This window comes from Rhipicephalus microplus, chromosome X, assembly GCF_043290135.1.
Source record: "Rhipicephalus microplus isolate Deutch F79 chromosome X, USDA_Rmic, whole genome shotgun sequence".
In the NCBI taxonomy this organism is placed as follows: Eukaryota; Metazoa; Arthropoda; class Arachnida; order Ixodida; family Ixodidae; genus Rhipicephalus; species Rhipicephalus microplus.
In genome coordinates this window covers 91,318,123-91,345,213 of record NC_134710.1, presented here as the reverse complement: position 1 = coordinate 91,345,213, position 27,091 = coordinate 91,318,123, and the positions used below count along the sequence as shown (strand labels likewise).

The following is a 27,091-nucleotide window of genomic DNA, read 5'->3' as shown; positions in this document are numbered from 1 at the left end:
TTTACTGCTGTGAATGCGCCAGATGGACGTTCTGATCTCCAGAAGCGCAAAACAAACACATTAAACACATGAACAGCAGTCCAGTTGGTTGCAACAAGCGCGGAGACGCTCAAATCTGCGATTCTAAACAATAAAATGTAGGCTGATCACAAGCATTGTTTATATGACATGAAGATATAGACACTTTTGTACCGTCTTCCAGTGTGGTGTACTGGTTATCGTGTCGGGCTCGCAATCTGATGTGCGTATATAAAAGTCAAAGGTTCTTGAAAGTGCTCGTATTTAGCCATCCTGACAGTGTACGTACGAGGAAATGTGTTAAAAACCATTATAGAGCTCGATCTTGGCCCGAGTTCTGCTATTTCTTCTTTCGTGAGCTGTACTACTATTCCTTTGAGTGGGCTCTGCTTCGGGCTGCGCTATGTTACTTTGTTGAGGAAGAGTACTTGGACCTCTTGTGGGAGAATCACTATAGTCTGCCTCAAAAAGTTCATTTACTCTGGAAAAGAGAGTGAAATACGGGAAAAGAAAGTACTCTCCCAAAGAGAGGGCCCAGCACTCTCTTAGTCTTCAGATCTAGTCTTAAAGACGAAGCTCACGCATCCCCCAATTTCGTATTTCGGTTGTATCTATGCAGTGTGGCAGAAAGTGTAACCGTCATGCAGCACAGATACTGGAAGGAACACGGGCTCCTTCACAACTACACGCCTTCAATGTCTGTCGTCGTACTTAAGACTGCCCTTGTCACTTTGTCTCACCACAGCCCGAGACGCGAGGTCTGCAGTGTTTTGATTAGCTTCCTGCAAGAGGATACTTAACGCGCACGAAGTTGACGATGAAGCGCGTGACAAAGGGGGGGGTCGCCTCGTGTAAATTTCCTTATAGCGGCTGAATACGGCTCCCCCTTGTCGCCCATTTGAGCGCACGTGTGATGAAGCGAAGTTGCGCAATCTGAAAAGGAAAACGCAGCGTTGCAAAACGCCGTGTATCGAGAGATTCATTTGCCTGGCAGACAATGGCGGTGCAACGTGCGGAATGAGTTGCGAAATGATCAAATGCGTGACGGCAGGTGTGGCGAGTCTGTCAGTTTTCTCTTCATTGATGATACTCGGTCTTAGCTGAATAGGCAACATGTTGGACGCTGCTGCGTGAAAACAGAAGCATGCAGCGTTTTTTTCCCCATGTGCTAAAGGTTTGCACATGTGCGATGCCAACGCGCTAACATCCTGTTGCCTGCATTTTGTTTCTCCTCTTCTCAGCCCTTTTTTAAGTCGCGCTGTGCCTGCCCTCTGACCCATGTCTCGCAAAGGAATGTCGCCTTCTTGCTTTATTACCGTGCTCTCTACGTATAGCCGCGTTTGCAAAGCTACAACTTATAAATCACCCCGTCCGTGGTCGTCTGGAGAACGCGTGAACAGTACTGCTGGGCAACCGCGATGTTTGCGAGTTTCTGGCCCCTGCCTAAATGAAGATGCCAGTTCAACGGCTGACCTTGCGCCACGAGATTAATGGACACGGTGGACAGTCGGAGCACGCGCTGCACGCGGATCGTGCATTCTAATCCGGCGTCACACTGCTCCGCTCCAACTACGAAGCCATTGCATCTATTCGTTATAATCCTGTCATTTCTGCTAGCCCTGCCCATGTGTCAAATAGGGGCACCTTTTTTTTCTGTTTTTTTTTTTTTTTTGCTGTCATCGTAATGTTCGCCTTGTCGCTTACTGATGGGAAGTCGTGGTTTCACAATAGTTCTTGAAAAATAAAAAAAATAAACTTACATGATGTTACATTTGCGTTAACTGGGCGTGAGATTAACTCTGGACGCGAACAGCGAATTGGAGGCGATAGATATTTTGCGAAAGACACGTACTAGTGGATGCGCGTTGCAGTGCTGAAGATAATAAAAAAACAAAAAAAAACGAAACGACTTGACTCGGATTTTGCTGCGAAGGTGCGACGTGCCTGTCCTTTTGCTGAAACCAATCGGTAGTGGTGGGCATTCCTCCGCGCTGACTTCTGAAATAGGCGTTACAGCTCTCGCATAAGTGCGTCATTTTTGCCGGGAGCGGTTGTCTATTTCTCCCTGACCCGGCGGGCAACGCTTTTTTTTTTCTATTCTTCACGTTCGTGTCTTAGGAAAGACGGTGAATGTAAAGACTACGAAAAGTAAAAGTAAAAAAAAAATCCAACGCGGAAGAACGACTGCTGGGTGTTAGTGGCCCTTTGGGTTGCAATCACAGAGCTTGTTTTCATGTCAGAAGGAACGAAAGGGCCCAGACCGATTTTGACAGCCACGCCACTGCAGGTCCGGGGTGAATGTCCGTACAATTGTCTCGCTCGGAGCCCGCAGTCATAAGTTGGCGGCGCGTTGCAGAAGGTCTGGCCATAATGGGCATGCTGAATTCCTCGTAAGCCGAGGTTTGTTTTCGGCATCCTTTTTTTTTTACCGCATAGAACGCGCACAAAAGGAAGAAAAGGCCGCACCGTATCGAACATGTGAGGGTAATTGCTCCGGCAAGAAAATTCTGGGTATGTCTGAGTTCTTAAAGACGCATGAATACATGTGCAGCATCACTAGAAGAGGTATTAAAATAGAAAAGGACCCATTCCGAACACGTGTTGTTTTTTTTTTCTTTTTTAGAGTGAGTCAGGCATTTCACTTTAAACTAAAGAGCACGGGATGTACTGCTTGCTGCTCTGTTTTACTAGCTGGTCTCTATTAGCTGACAGCTCGATTGAAATTAACATTCATATTTGTGTGGGGAGGGGGGGGGGGGTTCTATATTTTCTCTTTTGTAAGTCGTAGTATAGCACCGATTGCTTATTTGTGTAATAGAATGATTTGCCGTTAGTACCGCCAACGTATCATAAAGTACCAAGGCGGAGCTTTCTTTACGGTAAAAGATAATTCTACTAGATTTAAAGGAAGGGAGGGGGGGAGGGGGGGGGCTTGCTTGGTCCACGACCGAAATTCTACATAGCGCTGGAAGAACCGCATGAAATGAGGAATTCACGCCTGTGCTTTTAATGAAATGATTTACCGAATACGCATGCAATCGATGTTCTTACTTAGCCGGAGGACATCCTCGTGTGAAAATTCATGTGGTTTCCCAAGGTGTATCGTAAAAATGTAGTATCAAGTGGGGTATATTAAAAAAAAAACCGCCATAGGAACGTTATTGCCTACTGGCCGGTTAAAAAAAAAACAAAAGGTATTCTCGGTGCCACAATGCTTCTGGCCTTTTTCTTGAGACCACATGGTGTGTGCCCAGGGATTTCCTTTCTCAGCGCGTCTTCTGTTCAGGGAGGGGAAGGGAAGGGGGGTGAAGATGTGGCCATGATTTGAGGGACCTTACGGTGAAGGAGGAGGAGGAGGGGGGGCACCTCGAATACGTTTGCTTCATTTCAATGACAAAGCGTCGAACGGGGGTGCTTGGTTCGGCGCTCCCCCTCTCGTGCTGTTGTGGAGAGGGAGGGCTTCGGTCGTATTCAGACCCGGGGAAGGGGGAATCTGCGGGAGAGAAAGGATGCTCACTACTTGTCTTCGTTCCGTGCCCCTCCTCTAAGTGGCGGCGCTCTCCTTTCGGAGCCGTCGCGTTTTGTTGGCATGCGCTTCTGTTTAGTGTCGCCGGTTCCGACTTCCCCAGGTTACAGCGGCTGCGTTCTCGTCTCGTCCTTGTGCGCTTTCTGCCTCGACCAGCCCGGCTTCTCCCTAGACGTGTCGGGCTCTGTGTTTCTGTGATCGCGACCCTTGTGCACTTCAGAGCCTTCGGTTTTCACCTCAGTGGATAAACAAACGGCACGCAAATGTCGGCAAAAGGTCTGTAAACCTTGCGCAAACCTTACGCATGTGGTGCACGCGCACGCCTTGTTGCGCATGTACAGAGATTTGTCTCTTTCCCTACGCTGCTTGGTTTTGCCGCGTTTCGAAGCTGTCGAAACGAGTCGTTTTTTCGCGGCGTTCATGTTGGGGAATCTAGGGAGCCTTCACAACAGCATGCCGCGCCCTTTGTGAGGCGGTACACTGTGTCTATATACTGTGTCGATCGGTTGCGGACAGCGACAGAACCCCTTCTCATCGGAAGCGTTTCGGTCGTGTGTTCAGCATTGTGAACGCGTTGTTCATTGTGGCGAGCCGCATTAATTTGTGCTATGTTTTATCGACAGCTAACCTAAGGGGAAAAAAACAAATCTATTTTCTTGGATACTCTTGTTTGTCTACTCTCGTAAACACTCAGTGTATGTGATCGTGTGGTATTAGTGCTGAGTATACCGTTGCTTTTGAATTAATCGTCGCTTTCGGATTATTTGTCTGCGTCAGGGGTCGAAGCCGCATTGTGAATAATATGCAGGGCTGTGCGAAGGTTATTGCGTTGTTTCTAAAGTTCGTTGCGCGCGCAACTCCACTGCCAGGCTGTGAAGTTTCGCGCACAACTATACAGCGCTAGAGGACATTTTCGCGTGCACAAAATTTGGTCTGTATGTTATCTTCCAACTTTAAGTCGGGGCACGTCAGTTTGCGTTGCTATCCCGAAACACACTTTCTTGCTTTGCCTTATTTATTTATTTATTCATTCTCGGAATACTAGTAATTTCCGTTTGCACGTCGCTGAACTAATGGTCAAATTCGTTCCACAAACTGAGGTGGCCCCTCTATTCTGTGCTGAAAATAGTCCCCACCTTAACGACAGGGGACATTATCCTTTTTTTTTTCCACAACAGTTAGCTGGGGGTGGTGGTGGTGGTTGTGGTGGTGGTAGCAGTAGTTCTTGAAAAAAAGGAAGAAAGACACCCAATCTCTGTCTGCCATAAGGAGACACGGCGCAGTGCGTATAAAGTTAACTGCTGTAGTCTGTGGACGAAGCTTCTTTCTTCTCTCTCTCGCTCTCTCTTTGTTAAGGATGGAAAGAGGGGGGGGTGGGATCTGACTGGCCTATCTTCGCCATTGTCACTTTTCAAGTCTACTTCGCAGGGCTTTGCAGGTGTTTCCTCCTTTGTGCGAGATCGACTGGTTGAATGTTGAACAGACTGACACAGTATTACATTTCTACGCCCGTACTTGTGTTGACTTAGTGTGGCAGCTTGGGCTAGTTGGTATGGCATGACGATAGTTACAGCGCGAGAACAAAACGACGACACAGAGACAACAAGAACACACAGAGACATGACGACACAGAGACACGAAGGAGACACAGTGTCCTTCGTGTCCTTCTTGTCTCCGTGTCGTCGTTTTGTTCTCGCGCTATAACTATCGTCTTGTGTTGACCTCCCGAGTTTAGCACGCTGTTTTGCAGCCATCGACCAATCGAAGGCCCCGACTGCACTCGTTCGCTTGAGACCTTTCTCTTGCGCCAATTAGACCGCTTCAACGCCTGTTTGCAGTTTCGCGATGCTGTCGTTGTGGGAAGAAACAAATTGTACAACGTGTAATCGCTTCAATTTCTTGTCTTCGCGGCAATCTCTCGCGTGTTTCTCTCTGCGGAGAAACAATTCACGCTGAAGAAGTGCGTTGTTTCTCTGACCGCAGGGTCGGCAGCACTGAATGGGGGCAGGCGATAGCTTGTATGAGAATGCACGCACAAGGAGGGGGTACGGTGCTAAAGCGAGCGTGAGTCCCAACGCCTGGCGCTCGCTGGCGGGTTTGCTTTTGTTGCGTGCCGCTATCTGAAACCCTGCCCCGACGGGAAACGCCTCCAAACGATTAATTAAACACCTTCTCTTAAGAAAGGGAGTCAACAAGTTAATTACCGCCGTCCCCGTGTAAATAAAACGGCTCCCACTTCTTCGTTGGGGATACCCCCCCCCCCCCCCACCTCTTTGTTTTGCTTCCCGCTCTTCGCGCTCTTTGGTTTTTCTTGATACTTTCTTCTTTCTGTTCGTTGGTGCCCTTTGTCTATGAATGGTGCGTAGCGGAACGTGCAGACTTGCAATTCCTGTTTATTCTTTCACCTCAATTTATCGTGGATGCTAACCAGGGCTGTGCGCATTTTTTTTTTTTTCATTAATGGGGACCCCCGTCTGCGCGATACGCTCCGCAATTGTTTTAAGTGCGTGCCACGCTGGTAGGCAGAATGAGTGACGGCGTTAACTGTGGACTTCATTCATACTTCCATTGGATTAAAGCACATTCAGTAACTACGCATGCGCGCCAATTTGAGCACTAAAATGACGTGAACAGCCAGTGTGCATTCCGGTGGTAGTTCATATATATATATATCCTTGACGGAAGCATAATTGAACTGCCAATTGGCTGTAATATTATTCATCTTATTTCACGTAAATGCGCGGTAATGTTAATGCAGTACCTAATATCATCATCAGCAGCAGCAGCAGCCTGACTACGTCCACTGCAGCACAAAGGCCTAGCCCATGTTCCGCCAGTTAACCTGGTCCTATGCTTGCTGCTGCCAATTTATACCCGCAAACTTCTTAATCTCATCTGCCCACCTAACCTTCTGTCTCCCCTTAACCCGCTTGCCTTCTCTGGGAACACCTAATATACCTTGCCTTCTCTGGAGTACCTAATATGCAGAAGTTCTGACGGAGTTGTACGGTATACAAGGAGCACTCGCGAATCAATTGAATAAATACATAAACGTTCAAATGTACAAAGACGGAGTGAACATGGAAGTTTGCGAGGAAGACTTGTTTCTTGGCGAAAAAAATTAGAGGCGTCCTCGGTTTCGGTATCGAAGTATTTGTGACAGCAGTTAGTTGTTTGAACACTGCGGGTTATACCGCAACGCACACGTTGCGTTATCATCGTTCCGCGTTAAATCTACCACGATCCGAAAACGCTTCTACGAGTTGCTGGATGCGCGCGGCAGCATGGATATGATTGTAATGCCTAATAAAGATATTGCAGGTTGGAATAGCGGCTTGCCGACCACGATGGTGTGGCAGTTCTGTACTTGACGCATTGTAAATCACCACTATCGAAATGTGATATCAAGTTCAACATTCGTCGCTACCATCTGATATCACGTGTTGTGAGTCACTGCAGCTCACGACGCGCGAACCCCTTCAAACCGCCAATGCTTTCCAATTCGCGATTTGCAAAAACTTGTTGCTAGGTGTTCCTGCAAAGTTTTTGTTCATTTTCTTGCTCAATGATTGAATGGATGGATGGCTGAACTTTATTCGGTCCTCCTGCTTTAGCCCGTTGCGGGCTTCTCCAATTCAATTAAGTTTTGTTCAGACTCCTTTTCGTGTGCCAAAGTCGACGACGCCTTGCCCGGCCTCTACGGGTTGCAGAAATTAAGAGCTAGTTGTTCGAGGTTACGAGGTACACTTATGAGCGTCTCTCCCAACACCCACTCCCTCTACTTCGGCAAGTGCATTGCCTTATACCCATTCCTGTAAAGGCGCAGATGGATCCCAAATATTTTTGGACAATTCAATTGCTGCGACAGTGTCACGCCAAGGATTTGCAAAAAAATACTACCTTGCATGAGTGAGCTGAAATATTTTTTGCACAGAAATGACTCGAGCACATATTAGCAGAAGGAACTACTCTTTCCATTCACACCTGTGTGTGCATTTTGTTTCTTTTTTCTACGCACACCACAGTCCCGGCCGGACAATAGATGCCCAATCCAGCAGTAATTTTTGAAAAGCCTTTGTCGTGCTTCTACTCTGAAATTGTGAAGGGAATACGCGCTTAAACAACACCCTTTAAACTTGTATGAGAATGCACGCACAAGGATTGGCTTAAAACAACGAGAACAGTAGTCTTTTAACAAGTTTATTACAGAAAGCTTACATGAATCCCAACTTTCTTTTTCAACAAAATTGCTTAAGTAGCGCGCTGAGTGAATTTCCTCTATGTCTTGCAGTATGCCTGTCAAGTGTACTGCATCTGTAAGTTTTTTTTTTTTTTCAGGAATATTATCCGTGCGAATACTTGTTCTCGGAATTCTTTTCTGGGTACTAGTGTGTGTTTGGGGGGGGGGGGGGGTGAGAGAGAAATGCATCAATAATGACAACGAACAATCAACCGAAGGTTTAGAGGACGTTAACTTGTCGTAATTATGATGTCAATGTGAAGAAATAATTTGAACGAATAGACAACTTACCTCAGGGCAGGCACTGAGCTCACTCGAACAGCGCGCGTTATATCTCTAGCAATCGTTCCAAGTGCGTTGATCTCTTCGCATTCCAGCGAAGGTTCACGAGCACGCAGCAAACGCTTTTCGACAAACTACTGCTAGAATTTCACGCCTCACAGTAAGCGCTGTGCTGTACTGAAATAAAGAGAGAAACCTAGGGTTGTTCTGCTAGTAAGGAACTGTTCTGCTAGTAAGTGATCGAGCTGATTTGAATAGTAACTATATTTACTGTCGCATGCGCAGCAATATTTTTTCAAGGTGTGAATTCCACTGCGCCGCGCGACTTCGTTGGGCTGTTGTTCCACGCGATTTCTTGTTGTTGTTGTTGTTGTTGTTGTTGTTTCATGGTGGCGGAAATACGCTGATAACGATTCATCACAAAGGTTCATCTTCAGCAGCCGTGCAGTTTAAGAGGAAGTATATCGAGGGTGATTCAACAAAACAAAAAAAAAAAACTTTCTTGTCAAGATCTGTAAGAATTATTGATAGCGTATAAATTCTTGTCGGTTCTAAGGCGAAATTACTTGCGAAGGAGTGCCAATTGGGCTATGATATCAATGCGTTTCTTTGCAGGTGAATTTCATGACGTAGCTGTTAAGCTCATCATGATTTCTGATTAATAAATGATTACTGCTCGACGTGAATGCCGCAGTTAGAACAAATGCTGCGTGGCACTAATTAGCGCTAATTAGTGAACCTTTACAATAAGCGAACTTAGCATGGCAGTTCTCTTGAAAATATTTCGTGTTGTTCGCCTCTTTAAATAGTCAAGCTCTTGCGGAACAGTTTGACATATAGGGGGGGGGGGGGGGGGGTCCATTGCAAATTACTCTGGCCCAACTCGTATCAGAAAAAAAATAAATTAATAATAAAGTTTCCCCATTAAGTGTGTTACCTATCTCAAAAAGCAACGTAGAGGTCCTATGATGGCGGGAAGGAAGCCAACCAAGCCGTAAATCATGCCCATTCGGTAGAAATCCCGTGCCTAAAGGGGCTGTCGAGGAAATAATGTCATAGTAGCAACACCGTGGAACAATGTACCGCAGATGAGTGTTAAAAAGAGCAGTGGTGTAATCCTCTGCAGATGTTGAAAGCTTATTTCTCCAAACTGATAGCTTCAAGATTCCTATCTAGGTGTGCATTCATGCAACCAGCACTAACATGATTTATTCAACCACGTTTTACTGTGCCCAAATGCAGCACAAAATATTATTTTGAAAACTGTCTGCTTCGGTTTCTCGTCTTGCTATCGATTGAAAATTTTGTGATGTCCTATACGACAAACACGTTCATTTTACCGAAGCGAAGTTACTGACGCCTGCTCATATGCGAGCTCCTGTCGCTTATAGGTGCGTCACTGTCCGCAACTTGGTATAGTTATGCGAAACAAGTGTAGCTTGTAGTCAGCTAGTCCGTCGCCAAGACTGTATTCGTGTTTGAAGCCATTCAACCTGCCTATCGGAGCGTGGCCTGTGTGCGTGTGCGTTTCTCTTTCTTTTTACTTGCCTCAGCTCGGGACACATATACGAGGGTTGGCGGTAATTTAGGCTCGGCGTGTTTGTGTGGGCTGGTTTGTTTCAAGTTGGCCAGGGGCACACGGGGCATCTATAAATATAGATATTGCGTACGAGGCGCCATTACTTTTAACGAGGGGATGCTAAGAGCACCGTGCGCCTCGTCCCGGGCCTTGGCGATAAAAGACAAGCTCTCATGTGCCCCGGCATCTTCTTGTCTCGAAGTGCTGGCCGAATTAGGCGCGACGCTGACTCAAGGCAGCACTGCCAGATTCCATTTGCGAGCGCTTTATCCTTTGCTTCCGCTTGTTCTGCGTTTCTTTTTTCTCGCATTTTGTGGCTTTCCGTGTAATCGGGTGCGTGATCTGGAGGGCTCGCCGCCGTCTGTATATCACCACCCGACGACCGCCCCGAATGTGCCGTCGCATCGCGAGGTCTGTGCGTCGCCACGGAGAGTTTTTTTTTTTTTATTCTCGAGCAGAAAGAGCGGTCGTGTCCTATTAATACAAATCTCGCTTGACCACGTTCACCGAGTCAAAAGCCGGAGTGTGTGGCTGATCTGTAAGGTGCTTGCCGCCCTGCGCCACTCATGGTCGACATGAGAGGGTGACCGCGTTCGAGGTGTATACAGTCGAGCAAGTGCGACAGCAGGTGTGTAGTTTTTTTCTGCAATTTAATTTTGTAAATAGACTTGCACGCTCGCTATTGCTCCCGTCGACGTCACCAGAGGAGGTAGGGGCAGCGCTTCGACTATGTTCTACGTCCTGGACAAAAACTCGCATATAGCGTTCATGCAGACGCACTTATCCACCCCGCTATGCGGTGAAAGCCGTGGTTGCGCGGCTCATATTAGTTGGCGCTATGAAAAGCGCTGCTTTTCCACGGGCACGCGTATTTAAACGAGCGTGAACGCTAATTTTATTAATATTCCTAAACAAATGGTTTACTGTTATATGAAATATGAACGCTGTGTGACCACGTGAGAAATGTCGTGCCCGGTGGTATATATAAATTCTTTCATCGCAGTGCGCTGCTCTGTCAGCTGCCTTTTCGGCTTGTATGCTTTGTAGCTTGATTCTGTCAATAGTATACATAACTTTTCGTAAAGGGTTTCGCACAAACGTCGGGTCTCTTAAGGGTTCGGTCATGGTTCAATTCTGTCTGCGAGTGACTCGCCGACGTAGTTGGGAGTTAGCGCCTCGCTGGCCACGCCGGTAACACCACAGTCGAGTTACAAATCCTTGCACGTTGAGTTGCAACACGTTTGACAGCAGCGGGGCTTTTACATCTCATAATTTTTTTTTCTTCTTCCATGTAAACGCGCCCCGTGTCTGCGTCACATTCCAGCAAATAAGGGGAGCGCCGCGGAAGAAAAGGAAGGCCAAGGCGCCACTGCACAATGCCATTTCTGCTGGTTATAGCTGCGTGTGAACGGTTCGTCTCGTGAATACATTCGGAGACATCATGCAGGCCCCTTGCGAGTGTAAATAAGTGTTTTGTGTTCCCGTCTCCTGCTTGGAGGGAGTTAGGGGGTTGCGGAGACGCCGAGGATGCGAAAGCGAGCGCAGATGCTTTGAAATTGTCCGCGAAGAAAAATAGAGCATGAAACAAAGAAGGAAGCCACCATTGATTCAGAATTGGTGCGCAAAGAATGCCCGGCGTAAGGAGGAGAGCGAGTGCACCTCGAGGAGGGGATCCCCACCCGTATGCGAGAGCCACACGAAGGACGTGATCACGCGGTGAAAAATTCACTGGCACCTTTGTCTCTGTTCGCTGCTCTCTGCTTTGTTTGTACCCAGCTGCTGCTAGATGGCAGTCTATCTTACTTTTTGATCGCGCTTTGTCCTTCGCCTCCTATCACCCCTGGCTAAAACACACAACGGTGCTATAAAAGTCGTTGTTTGAGTCGGGACCACTTTTTCCCCCTCCTCTTTGCTTCTTCGAGAGATCGCAAAGGGAAGCGGTGCACAAACGATGCCTTTCGCAATGCGTCACCTTTTATAGCGTTTCGCAGGAGTGATTCAGCACTTTGTTCAAGAGACTGATGGAAACACATAATCCCTAATCCTTGTTTAAAAAGAGACCTTACCAAGGTGGGACTCGGGCTAGGTGCCTTTCTCTCTCCTTCGCCTCCGTTTGTTTGTCATGTCGTTCCTTGTAGAAACGTTTCTCCATGATTCTTTTGTCACCTCCTTATTTTCTTTGTTTACCGTAACCGTTAAGCTTGTAGGGAACCACCCAGCGGACGCTGCACGTCCGTGAGGGTTTCAAATCAAACGGACATGCTTTGTTGTCCCTATGGCTGGGGGGAAGATAGGGAGAAGGCTTTTAAGAAAATCACGTCTGCACAAATGTTTTTGAAAAGCTAGTTTAAGGGGGTCAGTTAATCTGTTCGCTTAGCTTGGTTTGTTCTTCCGCAGGTTTTTGTTTCTTTGTTCGTTCGTATTTTCTTGCACCGCTTTTGTTTTCACGAAGCACTGGTGACGCTTCGGCCTTTTTGATACCGTATAGGGCGCGTAGTAACACAAATGATTCGATGATCTGCTGCAGCAAGATCAAGTTTCCCCCTTGAGCTCCTGCCCAACCTTGTTTCGGCTCTATCTGCATCACCTGATCACGTGACATGCGACCTTGTTGCACCTCTGAGCACTAGTGTGCTGTAATATTTGATGGCATTCGCCATATATCTGGTACTCTGTTGTCATTTTTCTTTTCATGTTGTGAGAACAGAATTGAGAACGTGACGACCTGTGCGTGCGACCAATTATTCTCCGAACCCGCACTGTGCCCAAAGCAAGAAAAATTCGATTTTATACTCGGCAATTACCCGCGGACGCTATTAGGCGCTGTTCCGTCTTCCACTGGTGGCCTGTTTTATGGTTCTTTTTCCCGCTCTCCTCTTCTTCACCGGATGCCCACGTGAAATGAGGCAGCGAATGAGCGCAAAAGGTGGTCCGTGCAAAGCGCGGTCGATCGAGCGAATGGACTTTGCGAACCTTGTGTGCGGTCCCTGCTCGCTTACGATGACATTCGAAAATAAAAGAAAGACAGCCGCACTTGGAAGTAAGCGAAATGCGCCAGTTTCTTGGGGAATCTTGGAATTAGGTGATTAGAGTGTCATTACAGGGCTCGTTTCGCTTTCGATCGTGCAAGCGTGGCATTTTCGAAGAAATTAAAGAATTCGCCTCTGATAATTAAAGGGGGTAACTTTCAAACGTTAAAGGGTTCTCAAAATTTTTTTCGATACGAACGCTGATATCACCATCTTCATTTATACATCATGTGACTTTATTTCTCGTAGTTCTTTTTTTTAGTTCAATGCCCAATGTAACAAATACGCGCACTTGTTCAGCTGACAGCTGCTGTGACTTTTGTGACAGGTTGCGTTATGGTGTGTCAATTCGCCATAGGTTTGCCTGGTATTTACGGGAAAGTTGCAAAAACGCCACGTGTCAGTGCTTTTTGCATTGAGGTGACATGTGTGGGCTCCGAAATGTTCAGCGTAATGCTGCTAAGGAAGATAGCGACTAAACAAACATTGTGAACATTCGTGCTCCTTCTAAGGTTTCTTCTTTATATCCTGGGGTGATCCATGGCCTAGAGCGAACGAAACTCCATATCATTAACTTTTGAGACCACCATACATGATGACATTGTGCGTGGTGCCTATGTAAACGTTATGCTTGCTTAATGCTTCTTTGTTGTATGTTGCTCAAGCTTTCTATTTGAAATGAGTGACGGTGGGCTACCATTCGGCCACTTATGCGCTGCTGTTTTTCTCTTTTGCAGAACTGCTGCATCGTCATGACGTAACTGAGCCATGGAAGCCCCCCAGCGTAGCATGGACACGGGCCAGCAGCCTGCTGTAGTGGCCAGCATGACTCCCGAAGACTGTCCAGCGTCTGGCGCTGAGCGTGGTGACAAGTCGGCCGATGGTGGAAGTCCCCCGAGCCAGCAGTTTAAAGAAGATCCGGCCGACGCGTCGGACCAGAGCTCTTCCCTCAGCGATGTGGAAACATTCAACGGAAAGATTGTGTACAACCCGGACGGATCGGCTTTCATCATCGAAACTGCGACCGCGGGGGACTCTGACGGTGTTAGCGATGAAGACTGCAGCTTGGACCTCCCCCACCAAGAAGGCAGCATTGTCGATGGGCCGGGTGTTACGCCGCCTCCGATCATTCCGCAAGTGGTCAACGCGTTCCACATTTCGCGCAATCCCGCCCTCTATAGTGCCCTCTATGGCCAAGCATATAGCCTCTTGCAAGAAAAGAAGAAGGTTCCTGAAGTCCCTATCATGCACAGTTATCGCGTCTTTTCGGTGCGGGACCAGAAGAATAAGGACGAGAGAGGAGCCGCAGAAGATGGTGCGGATGGTGTTGCCGACGATAAAAAATCTTCGCGGCCGCCGGGCTGGAGTACTCTTCTGAATACGAACCTCCCGCTTATGGAACATCCGTCGGTACCCATCAAGCCTATTCTTATGTGCTTTATCTGCAAGCTGTCTTTCGGTTTCACTAAGTCATTTGTAGGCCACGCGATTGGCGAGCACGGTATCACGTTGACGGACGAAGAGCGCCACATGATGAACCAGAAAAATATTTCGGCCATCATTCAGGGGGTGGGAAAGGACAAAGAGCCCCTGCTGTCCTTTCTCGAGCCCCTTCCCGCACAAAGCGCCGGCGGGCCGTGCGGCAGTGGAAAGTTTCAAGCCAAGAATCCCATCGCCAGTAGCTCATCTTCAAGTTCATTGGCGCCAGCGGAGGCAGGTGTCGGCCCGCTTCTAAGCGTGAACACAAATGGTCCCGAAACTCCGTCGGCCCAAGAAGCTCGCGAAAGTCCTCAGGCACATGTGCTGACGCCGCCCAGCTCTTCGAACGCCAGTCATCGACCAGACGAAACGTTGGCGCCAGAGCTTGAGGACTTGGCGAATATTGAAAAGATAGCCAAGGCGGCGGCAGCTGCCGCTGCAGTTGTCGAGAATCCTCCGGTCGTGGCAGCAACCGCAGAAAAAGTTACGCCTGTGACCCTGCCAACCAGCGCTGAGCCTCCAACTCGGACTTCGCCGCCGTCGGCTGAACGACCGATGAGCGCGGGCAGTTCGTCTTCTCCTGGCGTGTCGCCCAAGCTTCTACCACAACCACCGTTCCTGAACGCCTGCGCATCGCCAGTGATGGCCTGCCCACAACACCCTGATGGCAAGACCAACGGCGTGGAATGTCCCAAGTGCGACACGGTTCTGGGATCGTCGCGCTCCCTCGGTGGCCACATGACAATGATGCACTCCCGTAATTCCTGCAAAACACTCAAATGCCCCAAGTGCAACTGGCACTATAAGTATCAAGAAACGCTCGAGATTCACATGAAGGAGAAACATCCCGAGAACGAGCTGAACTGCATCTACTGCCTGACCAGCCAACCGCACCCGCGGCTAGCAAGAGGCGAAACATACACATGCGGCTACAAGCCATACCGCTGCGAGGTCTGCAATTACTCGACGACCACCAAGGGCAACCTGAGCATCCACATGCAGTCCGACAAGCACATCAACAACATTCAGGAGCTCCAGAACGGCAACTTGCAGGCCACACCCGAGCAGCTCCTCCAGCAGCAGCAGCCGCCGCAGCAGCAGCAGCCTCCGGCGCTTCCGGAGGCCGTCAAGAAGCCCGGGCCAGCGGCCAAACCCAAGGCGACGTGGCGGTGTGACGTGTGCAATTACGAGACGAACGTGGCGCGAAACCTGCGCATCCACATGACCAGCGAGAAGCACACGCACAACATGATGGTCCTGCAGCAGAACGTTAAGCACATGCAACAGCTGAGCGCTCTGCAGCAGGCCCAGGCCCTGGACCCGCTGTTCCAGTTCCACCCGGGCCTCTTGCTGCCCTGCGACGGCCAGCTGCAACCGGAGGCGGCGCTCGCGGACATGGCTTACAACCATGCCTTGCTCATGATGGCCTCCCAGCAGCACCAGCAGCAGCAGGCCCTTGCCGCGGCCGCCGCGGGCTCAACGCTCGCCTCGCCTACAATGGACATGGAGCACCCGGACCCGACGCTGCGCCTAGAGCTCTCGACCGACGACACGTCGCAGCTGTTCCAATGCTGTGTCTGCGGTTTGTTTTCAGTGGACTCGGTGGAAGCCCTCGGGGCCCACTTCCAACAGGACCGCACGCGGCAGCGCGAAGACGAAGTCCTCATGGCGGTGGCCGGCAGCTATGTCTGCAAACTCTGTTCCTACAAGACCAACCTGAGGGCTAACTTCCAGCTCCACTGCAAAACGGACAAGCACCTGCAGAGGCTGCAGCACGTGAACCATATAAAGGAGGGTGGCCCGCGCAATGACTGGAAGCTCAAGTACGTCAACGTCAGCAACCCCGTCCAGGTGCGCTGCAATGCGTGCGACTACTACACCAACTCGGTGCACAAGCTCCAGCTACACGCGGCTAGCGCCAGGCACGACCTGGTGGCCAGGCTCTTCCTCTTCCTCGTGGCAGCCGAGTCGAACTTGCGCGGCGACGTGGCGCGTCACTACCAGTGCACGGCGTGCGGCTTTCACTCGCGCACCCGCAGCGGTCTCTTGGGACACGCGCACTCGCTGCGCCACTTGCAGCACTCGCGCGCCAAGGACGAGAGCTCGGCTGGCGAATCCTGGAAGGACATTTTCCTCGTCAAGGAGTACGCAGGCAACGAGCACGTCAGCTTCGACGTCGACGCCGGTGAGTTGTTTGCAGCCTTAGTTGGTTGTCCACATTAGTAATCAGTACGGTAGAAAGCTGGCTTTGGCGTTATGGTTTCATAATTGAAGGGCAACGCACAGAAAACGACTTTTGGCCGACAGCGCGCCCTTCTTATGTGTTTACTCCGTGTGTTTTTTTTGTTTTTGTGTGTCTGTGTGGTGTTTTTTCATTAAGTAGTAATCAACTTGTCACCAGGTGACAACATTATGAAGAAAATTAAGGCATGGGGCTGTCATAACATGGTCCTATTTTTTTGTCAGCTACCTTAGTATTCGGGGAAAGGGTTCACACCAGCGTTGTTGTAAGTGCGGTCTCTCATTGGACAACAGCTTGGCTGTCACCTAGTCTAACGTGATGACGGCGCTGTCACGAAAAACTGCTCGTCCAGCATGTTGATAACTTCAAAGTATTAGCTAGGAAAAGTTCTCGATCTGTATATAGTTGCCGGCGTTGGTAGTCACCCATGGCATGCTGTTGCGCACCGGTATATTACAGAGTGAGAGAGTGAAAGTTGAACTGCTGGACACTAATTGCACCAAGCGTAAGTAGTTTGTTGGCAGCTGAAATAACTTAAGTGTGTAGCCTAATATCTGAAGAGCACGAAGGGGATAACTGTCTTATGAAGCTTAAAAGAAAATGACAAGGAAGAAAATTGCTATAGATTGGTCTCAACTGCACCTACTCAGGCTGTCGTCGCTGTTTCGAAATCTTAGCGATGCTAATTTTCCATTGCCCTCAGTGTGTCGTATCCAAAAAGAGTACCACAACGTGCGTATGAATCAGCGCACGGAACTGAACAAGGTGGAGAAAACAATGTGATGCTTATTTGCACTCACGTTATAATACGTCACCAACTTGCTGAACTATCAACCTAGTTGGTTATTTTGGGATGGTGTTGACCGGTTTATTATGCTACTCAGCTTAAAGCTTACCAGGTGGATATTGGCGTTGTTTTGTTTCGAGGAATCTTTATTTGTGGCCAACTCAATTTTTCTTATTCAGCACATTTTTAAAATGCGGAAATGCTTTAATCAGGATTGGTGGATTGAGTTTAATGAATGTGCTGCATTCTAGAGATGAAGTTCAATTCTAGGGGCTAGAATGCAGAATATCGAATTATAATCTTCAAATAAAGCTAGAATAGGGGAGCAAAGGAAGGATAAAAAATTGAAGTCTGCCAATACGCAACTTTTGTCAACAAGTAGCGTTGTAATCGAAGTTGGTCAATTGTTAACTGATATTTATTTGCTCAGTCATTGCGGGATCTTATGAAGCAATTCTCATGGATTAATCATATATTTTATCGTAGCGTATAGTGCATCAATTTTGTGTGTGTCTGCATATTTTGTGTGCGCCTGTTTGTATGTGTTGAAGTATAGTATATACACATACAAAATGGAAAGACTACGGGGGGGGGGATTGTTTTAACACTTAACCGCCCCCATCCCCCTGGCTACGTCACTTGCATCGTTGCTTAAAATTAAGCGTGCTTATGCTCACAGTCCTTGTCATTCCTGTTTTAACACTTGTGCTGTAGTTTAATCTGCCAACACCGACGCTTTCCTTCCATCGAGAAGGAGGGGGTGGGGGCGCTTTTGCACAGCCGCTATCGGCTGACGCGGCGTCGAACGCTACAAACGATAATGGTAGGCAAGAGCTGCCACAAACTTTTTATTTCACCGGGCTTTCCAAAAATAGGAAACCACGCTTCTTGTGGTGCTTTCTCAACTGCAGATATAAAAGTGGCAGCAAGGGCGTCGTTTTTCTGAATTTAGATAATTTCAGAGTTTCATGGCGTTTACTTAAGAGACCGGTCATATCGAAACGTCTTTGTTACCAAACTGCAGACTTTCGTGGATTTGATTAATTAAACGTGGCAGGTAGGCCATCACTTGGCAACGTTACTTATGGCCGGTCATCACTTGGATCTACGAATGCGCGTAAACGGGCACTGCTTTATGAATTCACTTTCGCAAAAAGCGTACTACACTGTGCCTTACGAAATCTCCCATTCTGTTATAGCGAAGGCCATCTGCTATTGCAATCCCGCGGAACAAATATGCATGCGAAATTTGCATTGATTCTACATATTCGATGGTGTAGGTCGATGGTGACATTCGGGCAGGTAAAATAGCTGTATGCGGTCAAGCTTTGTTAGTGGCAAACAATTGTGCTTTGGTTGGTCATCAAGAGAGCAAGTTCTCTTTGGCGTTGGTTGTTCGCACCTTGCACTGAAGGCTACTGTTAACCCTAATATTGATACTAGAAAAGCTGCCGCTAGTCAGGTTCATCAATTTTGCATATGTTGTCTTGGAATTTATTGGAGTCCATAGTATTAGTGCAACATTGTAAGTTCACCGCATGCTTTATTTTTGTTCTACCTTCCCAGAGAACAAAGGTACGGAAGCAATGGAAGTGGATCTACCACCCCCCGCATTGCCTGCGGAAGATAGAGAAGCAGCTAACAAGTCAGGAGGTCCGTCAAGTCCAGGTTCAATGCTAAAGCAAGCCTTACTCGAAAACGCCGCCAAAGCCGAAGCTGCTGCGAGTTCTCATCGCTCCGAGGAAGAGAAAGCCAGCGAGGGACACAAATGCAAATTGTGCAACTTCACTGCCAAGAGCCAGACGCTACTACACGCGCACGTATCATCTCAGCATTCCTCCCAACAGCAAGCTCAGCAACAGCCTAAGTCGGTGCAGTGTCCGCTCTGCCAGGAGCAGTTCAAAGCACTGAACAAAATTGAGTCACATCTCGTAGAGACGCACAACGTAACATCTGAAGGAATGCAACGACTTCTTGCTCTTGTTGACACATCTGTTTGGGCATCGACAGCGACGACAGCGAAACAAGGCAAGCACCCGACTACCAAGCACAATGCATTGCCTACAGCCAATGATGATTCTGACAGTGGTGATGCTGACTGCCAAGTGAGCGATTCAGAAAACAAGGAGAAAATGGGCCTTGACGATTGCTTGTCGATGGAAGACCTGACGTGTGGCGCTTGCGGGAAAAGCTTCAGCATTCTGGAGGAGCTGTTCAGCCACCAGACCGACACGGCCCACTTGGAACTGAAGCAGACTCCTCGAGGTCCTGGCTATCTGTGTTGGAAAAAAGCGTGCAATCAGTATTTCATGACACCGCAAGCTGTGCAAGTTCACTTCAAAGAAATTCATTCACGGCGATCACAGCAGCAGCAGCTTCAGCATCAACTGGCAGTTTCTGAGCGGCATGTTTACAAATACAGATGTAACCAATGTAGCTTGGCCTTCAAAACGCTGGAGAAGTTACAGCTCCACTCCCAGTACCATGTCATTCGGGCGGCCACGCAATGCGTGCTGTGCGGGAGAAGCTTCCGCTCTGTCGCTGCGCTCCAGAAACACGTGGAGACGTCGCACATAGATATGACGCCGGAAGAACTGGAGCAGTACAAGACCAGCCTTGTTAACAACCCTTTGCTCACAAGTGGCGGGGGCGCGGTGTTGGACCCGCAAACGACGGAACTACTAAAGAAAGAAAGCAACAGAGAAGAAGATGCTCCGTTGGACGAGGAAATGGATACTGATGATGGAGTTCAAATCAATGAAAATGATGGAAGTGCTGAGCCTATGGACACTAGTGTACATTGTCTTGGCGAAGGCGGCTCATTGAAGGAACAATTTTTCGAAGATTACATTAACAGTCAAGCCGTGGCCGAAGACAGCTACAATGATCCTGCTAGGAAATACAAGTGTCACCGCTGTAAAGTTGCGTTCACTCGCCAGAGTTATCTAACAAGTCACAACAAAACATTACTCCACCGAAAAGGGGAAAAACTCAGTTATCCAATGGAGAAGTATTTAGACCCCAACCGACCATATAAATGTGACATCTGCAAAGAGTCTTTTACTCAGAAGAACATCCTTCTAGTGCATTACAATTCTGTTTCTCACTTGCACAAGTTGAAGTTGAGTCTGAAGGATGGGAGTAGTCCAGCTCCAACTTTGCTGCCGAGTTCAGCTAATGTTGCACCACTTACTGTTGCACCTAGTAATTGTAGTAACAGTGTGACATCTCAGACAGCCGTTGCTCCACCTCAGTCGCCTACGTTGTCTCAAGTTATGGCACACTCCCCTACGAATAACAACAACAACGAGTCTGAAAAGAAGCCATTCAAGTGCAACATCTGCAAGGTAGCTTACTCTCAAGGCTCTACTTTGGACATTCACATGAGGTCAGTGCTGCACCAAACCAGAGCATCGAAGCTTCATGAACTAGCGATAACTGGCCAGGTCGATTTGAGCTCGCCACTAATAGAAAAGCCTGAATCGGTTGTCCCTCTTCCGTCTGACTCGCCGCAACCTTCTCAACAGAAAAGCTTGTCAGATATGCTGAGTGCAAATAAGCCCCTCCAACAAGCCCCCGAACTTCCCCAGAAGCAGCAGGAAGTGTCGTCACAAAATCTGCCTCACGGGCATTCAGCACCTTCAACACCAGTTCCTGCTAGTGTTTCTACGACGCCGACCACGCAGGACCATTCAGACGGTAGCTGTTTGCACCATGTCATCACGTCGACTGTCTCACACGTCGGTCAACAGCCTGTGTTACTCTCATCACAAATAGCATCTTCACAAGGAATGGTGACATGTAACCGCTGCAGTGCAATTCTAATGTCACAAGAAGCGCTCCTTCAACATCAACAGTTGTATTGCGTCGCCACCTCAGTAGCCCAGTCAACATCTCCTATGGTCGTCGCGCAGAAGCATTCAGTGCACAGCCACCATCATCAACACCATACATCTCAACAAATGGTACCAGATAATCAGTTGACCAACCCTCAGCTTCAGGCTGCAGCCACTGCGACGCAGCAGTTGCTTCGTTTGAGATCACCGTACCCGCGGTCCAAGCCTCCGATGTATAAGCATCTTTTAGAAGGCTTCGGGTTCGACGTTGTGATGCAGTTCAATGAATTTAATCAGAAGCGCATGAAAAGGGACGCCGAAAAGCGGGAGCAAATCCTCCAACAGCAGCAACAACAGCAGCCTAAGGAAGGCTCGGACAAGCCTACATCTCCGAAAATGGAAGCTGTACAAGTGAAGAAAGAAGCTGAAGATGTTGAACCAGAGAAAGAGAACACAATGCCAGAAATCAACCGCTCGGTATGCAACCTCTGCCAGAAGGAGTTTTCCAGTATCTGGGTGCTGAAGGCTCACAGGGAAGAAGTCCATCATGACATAGTGCCCCTAGACTTCGTGTCCAAGCTTGCAGACGACTTCCGGACGGAGTACGACAAGAAGAATGCGTCGCAGGTTCCCACGGAGGAGGGTATGCTGGACCTTGCAAGCAGCCAGGCCGCAGGCGGTCAGGCCGATGGGGCTTCGCCAGGTGCAGCCGTGGGCGTCTCGACGGTGGGTGTGGGAGGCACCGGTGGCGCCAATGGTGCTGGCGGTGGTAGCAGTAACACCAACATCAGCGCGAATAATGCTGCAGGCCACTCCCCGCAGCTCCCAACACCTGCCTCGGCAACACCACCGGTGTCACTGTCGGTGGCCCCGCAAGCGAGCCAGCAGCAGCCAGTGTCAGAAGCGTCCACTGTGACGGCCAACCAGATGGCAGCTCAACTGCAATTTAATCAGCTGCTCATGAGCATGGGCTTAGGCATGGGGCTACCGATGGGAATGAACATGCCCTTTGCAGCGGCCATGAATATGCATCCGCCGCTGATTCCTGTTGTCATGCCACCTCATATGGATCCACTTATAACGTCCGCCTTCAACCACCCTATGATGCCTGGAGCCATGGATCCTAGCTTCTTTGCTGCCCAGCAAAAGCTGCTTCAACAACAACATCAGCAACTGGCGCAGGCACAGCAGCAAGCTCAACAGCAAAAGCGGGCCCGTACTCGTATCAGCGATGAACAGCTGCGCATCTTGCGGGCCTACTTTGACATCAACAACTCTCCAACTGAGGAGCAACTGATGGAGATGTCCGAGAAGTCTGGCCTGCCTCTCAAGGTCATCAAGCACTGGTTCCGCAATACCCTCTTCAAGGAGCGCCAGCGTAACAAGGACTCGCCGTACAACTTCAACAACCCTCCGTCTACATACCTTAACCTCGAAGAGTACGAGAAGACGGGCGAGGCCAAGGTGATCCCGCTGTCCGAGAAGAACAACAACGCTGACGATGGCAGCATCTCTATTGTAAAGCCGGTGCCTCCGTCCACTGCGAGTAAGGAGGCACCTACATCATCGACCACAACGCCGTCTGAGGCTCCCGTCAAGAAAGATGCTATCAAAGAAGAGGCGCGCATTGAGGTTGCTAGCACAGATACGCAAGACAGTGTCGCATCTTCTAACGCGACTCAAAACGGGGAGGGCGTCCTTTTAACACCCAAGGTGGAGGCCCCTGCTTTGCAACCTTCGCAGCACAACAGCGGCGGCAGCAGCAGCAGCAGCAGTAGCGGTGGCAAGTCCGAGTTCCTGAGCTCCCTGACGTCTCGGCTGTCCGTAGATCCGCCACTAGACTTGGCGTCTCCGGTGCATCATGGCTTCTTGCTGGGCACGCCGCCGCCACCCCTGCTGGAGCGGTCCTCGAGCACGACGCCTACGCCGATGACGTCGACGCCTTCGGCCGGATCTTCCGGGAAGCGGGCCAACCGGACCAGGTTCACAGACTATCAGATAAAGGTGCTTCAGGAGTTCTTTGAGACGAACGCCTACCCTAAGGACGACGACCTCGAGTACCTATCCAAGCTTTTGAACTTGAGTCCGCGCGTCATCGTCGTCTGGTTCCAGAATGCCCGTCAGAAGGCCCGCAAAGTGTACGAGAACCAGCCGCCTTCAGCACCGGAGGACGACGGCTCAGGGAGGTTCCAGAGGACGCCAGGACTCAACTACCAGTGCAAAAAGTGCTTACAAGTGTTTCAGCGCTATTATGAGCTTATCAAGCACCAGAAGACTTCATGCTTCAAAGATGAAAACCCACTGGCAGCTCAACTCAAGGCTGCTGCGTCTGGCAGTGGGACGGGGACCGGCAGCAGTGGTGGTGGTGGCAGTGGTGACGATCGAAGCATAGTGAGTGCCTCGAACCCTCCATCCCCAAGGACTCCAGAGCCGCCGTGCAAAAGCCCGCAGAACGGCTCTTACCGGTGTGACAAGTGTAGTTTGGTGTTTCCGCGGTTTGACCTGTGGCGTGAACATCAAATTGTGCACATAATGAACCCCAATTTGTTCCCGAACTATCCACCAAACTCTTCGTTCGGCATACTGCAGTACGAGGGACAACAGCAGCAGCAGCTTACTCTTCAGTCGCCGCCGCCGCAGCAGCAGCTGCCATGGAAGCGCAAGCTGGAAGAAGACCAGCCGCAACAGCTGCAGCAGCAAGACAACAAGGACCCGACGGGCGACCCACCACGCGATAAGCGACTTCGGACCACAATCTTGCCGGAGCAGCTTGACTACCTTTACCAAAAGTACCAGATGGAAAGCAACCCGAGCCGCAAGATGCTCGAGAACATTGCGCGTGATGTGGGCCTCAAGAAGCGTGTCGTGCAGGTGTGGTTCCAAAATACGCGGGCGCGGGAACGTAAAGGCCAGTTCAGGGCGCACCAGCAAGTGATCCACAAGCGGTGCCCTTTCTGTCGCGCTCTGTTCAAGGCTAGGTCGGCGCTGGAGTCCCACTTAGCGACTCGGCATGCAGACCTGTACAGCAAGGGCGAGCTCAACATCGACTCGTTCCCAGATGGCGACGCGGACTCTAACCCAGGAACACCGACCAGCAGCGCTTCCGAGGAAAGCAAAGCCATCTCGCCCTCTGCGGGTTCGGATCTGGTCCACAGCACAATGAAGAAATACTACGAAGACTCTCTCAAGAAGTACCTGGACGAGATGACCGGAGCGCCGACGGACCTCAGTGTCAAGCCCAAGGCGAACAAGGCAGAGGTCAGTGGCGGCGAGGCCCCCCTAGACCTGAGCAAGCCTTTACGCCTGGACTCGGATAGGTCCGGTGACCACTTGTCGGTCAGCGAGAAGAGCATGGACCTGCGGATCGGCGTCTCCGACGACGCGCGCTCCGAGACCCATTCCGAGTCCACAGACAATATGGACGGCGACGATTCGTTCTTTGAGTCCAACCCCACGTCGCCTCTAGGGCTTCACGGTGCAGGGGGGCAGCAACCGTCACGCCCCGTCTCGGGCTCTGGAAAGAGGTTCCGCACCCAGATGACCACCGTCCAGCTGAAGGTGATGAAGTCCATCTTTGCCGACTACAAGACACCCTCCATGGCCGAATGTGAAATGCTGGGCCGAGAAATCGGACTGCCCAAGCGGGTCGTCCAAGTGTGGTTCCAGAACGCCCGCGCCAAAGAGAAAAAGTCCAAGCTTGCCTTTGCCAAGACCTTTGGCCAAGAAATCGAGCCTCCGAAGCCACCGGAGGAGTGCTCGCTGTGTTCGGTCAAGTACAACCACCAGTTCAGCAACACCTCGATGCAGGACCACCTTTTCTCCAAGCGGCACATTGACGCACTGCGCAACCACATCGACAACATCAAGAAGATGACCGACGACGGCGCTCCTGAACGCTCCGCCGACACCGACAAGACACCGAGCCTCGTGCAGCAGCTGCAGATGCTGGGCCAGGGGCTGCCGCCCAGCTTCGCGCTGCCGTCTCCCAAGGAGGACGCCAAGAAGGGCGACGAGCCCAAGAAGGACGACGCACCGCCGCCGCCCGACTCCCTGGCGCCGTACCTTTACGCGGCTGGCCTGCCCGGATACTACCCGGGCGCGGCGGCTGGCGTGCCCAGCGCCTTCATCCACCCCACCTTGTTCTCAGGTAGGAACAAGCTATGATCCGGCCGAACCCCTTCTCCGCTATTTATCCGCATCGTATTTATTCGCCCGCTCGCCGGAGCCTACCCCCACCCCACTCCCCCCACACCAGTTCCTAGAAGCATAGAAACCCGGGTGATGGCTCTCTGCCTGTAGATAGATGCCCCCTGGTGCCTCATTCACTGTCTTACGCGACGAACTCTGAGGGACGCTGTCTGTTAATCGCTGGCGATGAGGAAGAGAATTGTGTGCGTGGCGCTGATGAAAATTTTGTCTTTCTTTCTTTGTTACTGTTGTACGTCTTGTGATTTACAATGAGTGCATTTATAATTATTACAAGATGCCTATCTTGGGTTGCGTTTATGTGTATAAGTGACTTTGCAAGTATAAATATATAAATACTGTTCCTCTGCTTATTGGGACGTTTTCTTTTTACTGAACGACTGTTTCCGTCATTTACGCAATTACGCGGTACGTGCATTGTTCGTCATTATTCTAATATTCGTTGATCGTGGCTTTGGTCTGTACAGTATCGTTGATGACCAGATGAAAATGTCAAACTCTCATTTCTTTTCTATGGTGGTCGTGTGATCCAATGAATCAACAGCGTTGTTGGTATTCATTTTTTTAACTATATAGTGCCTGTTGGAGAAAACAACTAAATAATGTTTCACATGTTTGGTCGTCTCACTAAATTGTGTTCCTTCTTTTAAACTTGGTTTTAAAAAACAGGTGACAGAGCAGTGCATTTAAGTACCAAAGTAAGAATGTTCAAGTATGCATTTTGTTTAGTTGTCTTCCGTTTACTGCCCCTTACTTTCTTGTGTTCTGTTTCGCCTGCCTGTACATGAGAAATTCATTTGCTTTGTTTATACATTTACGTTCAATAGTGTGTTCGGTTTTTTTTTCTGCTCTCCTTTTGGCATTTGTATGAGTCTTGACTCTGTTTAGTATGGACACTCTCTTTTGTGTTTTGATCTAGGAATTGTATACCAAAATCATTCCTTCCCCAAAGATGACTATGCTAGTTTCTCGCCCTGTCCCGTCCCATTTATAATTTTATTACGTTTGTGTTGCCGGTAGTGACCTTATTCCGTTCTGTACATATATATAAATAAATAAATATGCAGCGCAAGTGATGCAGGAGTAAAGTGTGTTTCTGTGAAAAATTTGCTTGTAAGAAAAGCAAAATAAAGTGTTCTTTTGTTTTTTTACATTATACGTGCCTTTGTTTCGTTCATTTTGTTATTACTGCTTGGTTCCGTTACATACCTTCAGTTCATGTGCTTGACGCTAGAGACAACTCTGCGAATTGTAGATTTTCTTCAAACTGAATTGGTTTTCACTCAAGATGCGCACATTTCGCTATGTAATGCATGAGGCTGCTCACCTTTTGACCTCATTCTCAAGTTAACTGCAGTGAACTTTATTTGGAATAGATTTTCCACTCAGTTCATGGCAGCAATATTGCAATTTTTAGTTTATGTGCATATTCGTATTACCTGCAGTGTATTTTTTTAAATTAGATACTGCATTCAGTTCATGACCGCAACACCGCAATTTTTAAAAAAGTTAATGCATCCTTACGTGAACAGTATATGCATGTCAACAAAGATGACACAACAAGCACTTGAGGATCTTCGAGACAGAGTGCTCTGTGTGTCGTTTTTTCACTGTCCTCGTCATCGTGCGCCCACGGCTTCATGAATGCTTCACCATTCACACTTCTTTTAGTAATGAAAGGAAAAAGAATTACCGTTAGGTAATGTCGACCTTTGTAATGTCTTCACGGAAAGCGTGATTGGCACGCAGAAGTATCGCGAACGTTACCAAGTACGGCGCACTGATCAGCTGTTCGACAGGTTTCTGATGTGTGTGGTGATGTTTTTGATGATGTGACCCCGTTTAATCCTGTACGCCGGCGCCTCGA

At 49.2% G+C, this 27,091-nt stretch overlaps 1 protein-coding gene across 4 annotated transcripts in view; it reads left to right on the top strand.

The window, feature by feature from the left end:
* Window positions 1–26,380, top strand: part of zfh2 (Zn finger homeodomain 2) — a 390,896-nt gene extending 364,516 nt beyond the window's left edge. For all 4 annotated transcript variants that reach the window (XM_075877275.1, XM_037427400.2, XM_075877277.1 and 1 more), the window contains 2 exons: window positions 13,412–16,338; window positions 18,749–26,380. In XM_075877275.1, coding sequence (XP_075733390.1) covers window positions 13,443–16,338; window positions 18,749–25,182 — 9,330 coding nt within the window. In that variant the 5' untranslated portion in view covers window positions 13,412–13,442 and the 3' untranslated portion in view covers window positions 25,183–26,380. The remainder of the gene's footprint in view (window positions 1–13,411; window positions 16,339–18,748) is intronic.
* Window positions 26,381–27,091: the final 711 nt, after the last annotated feature.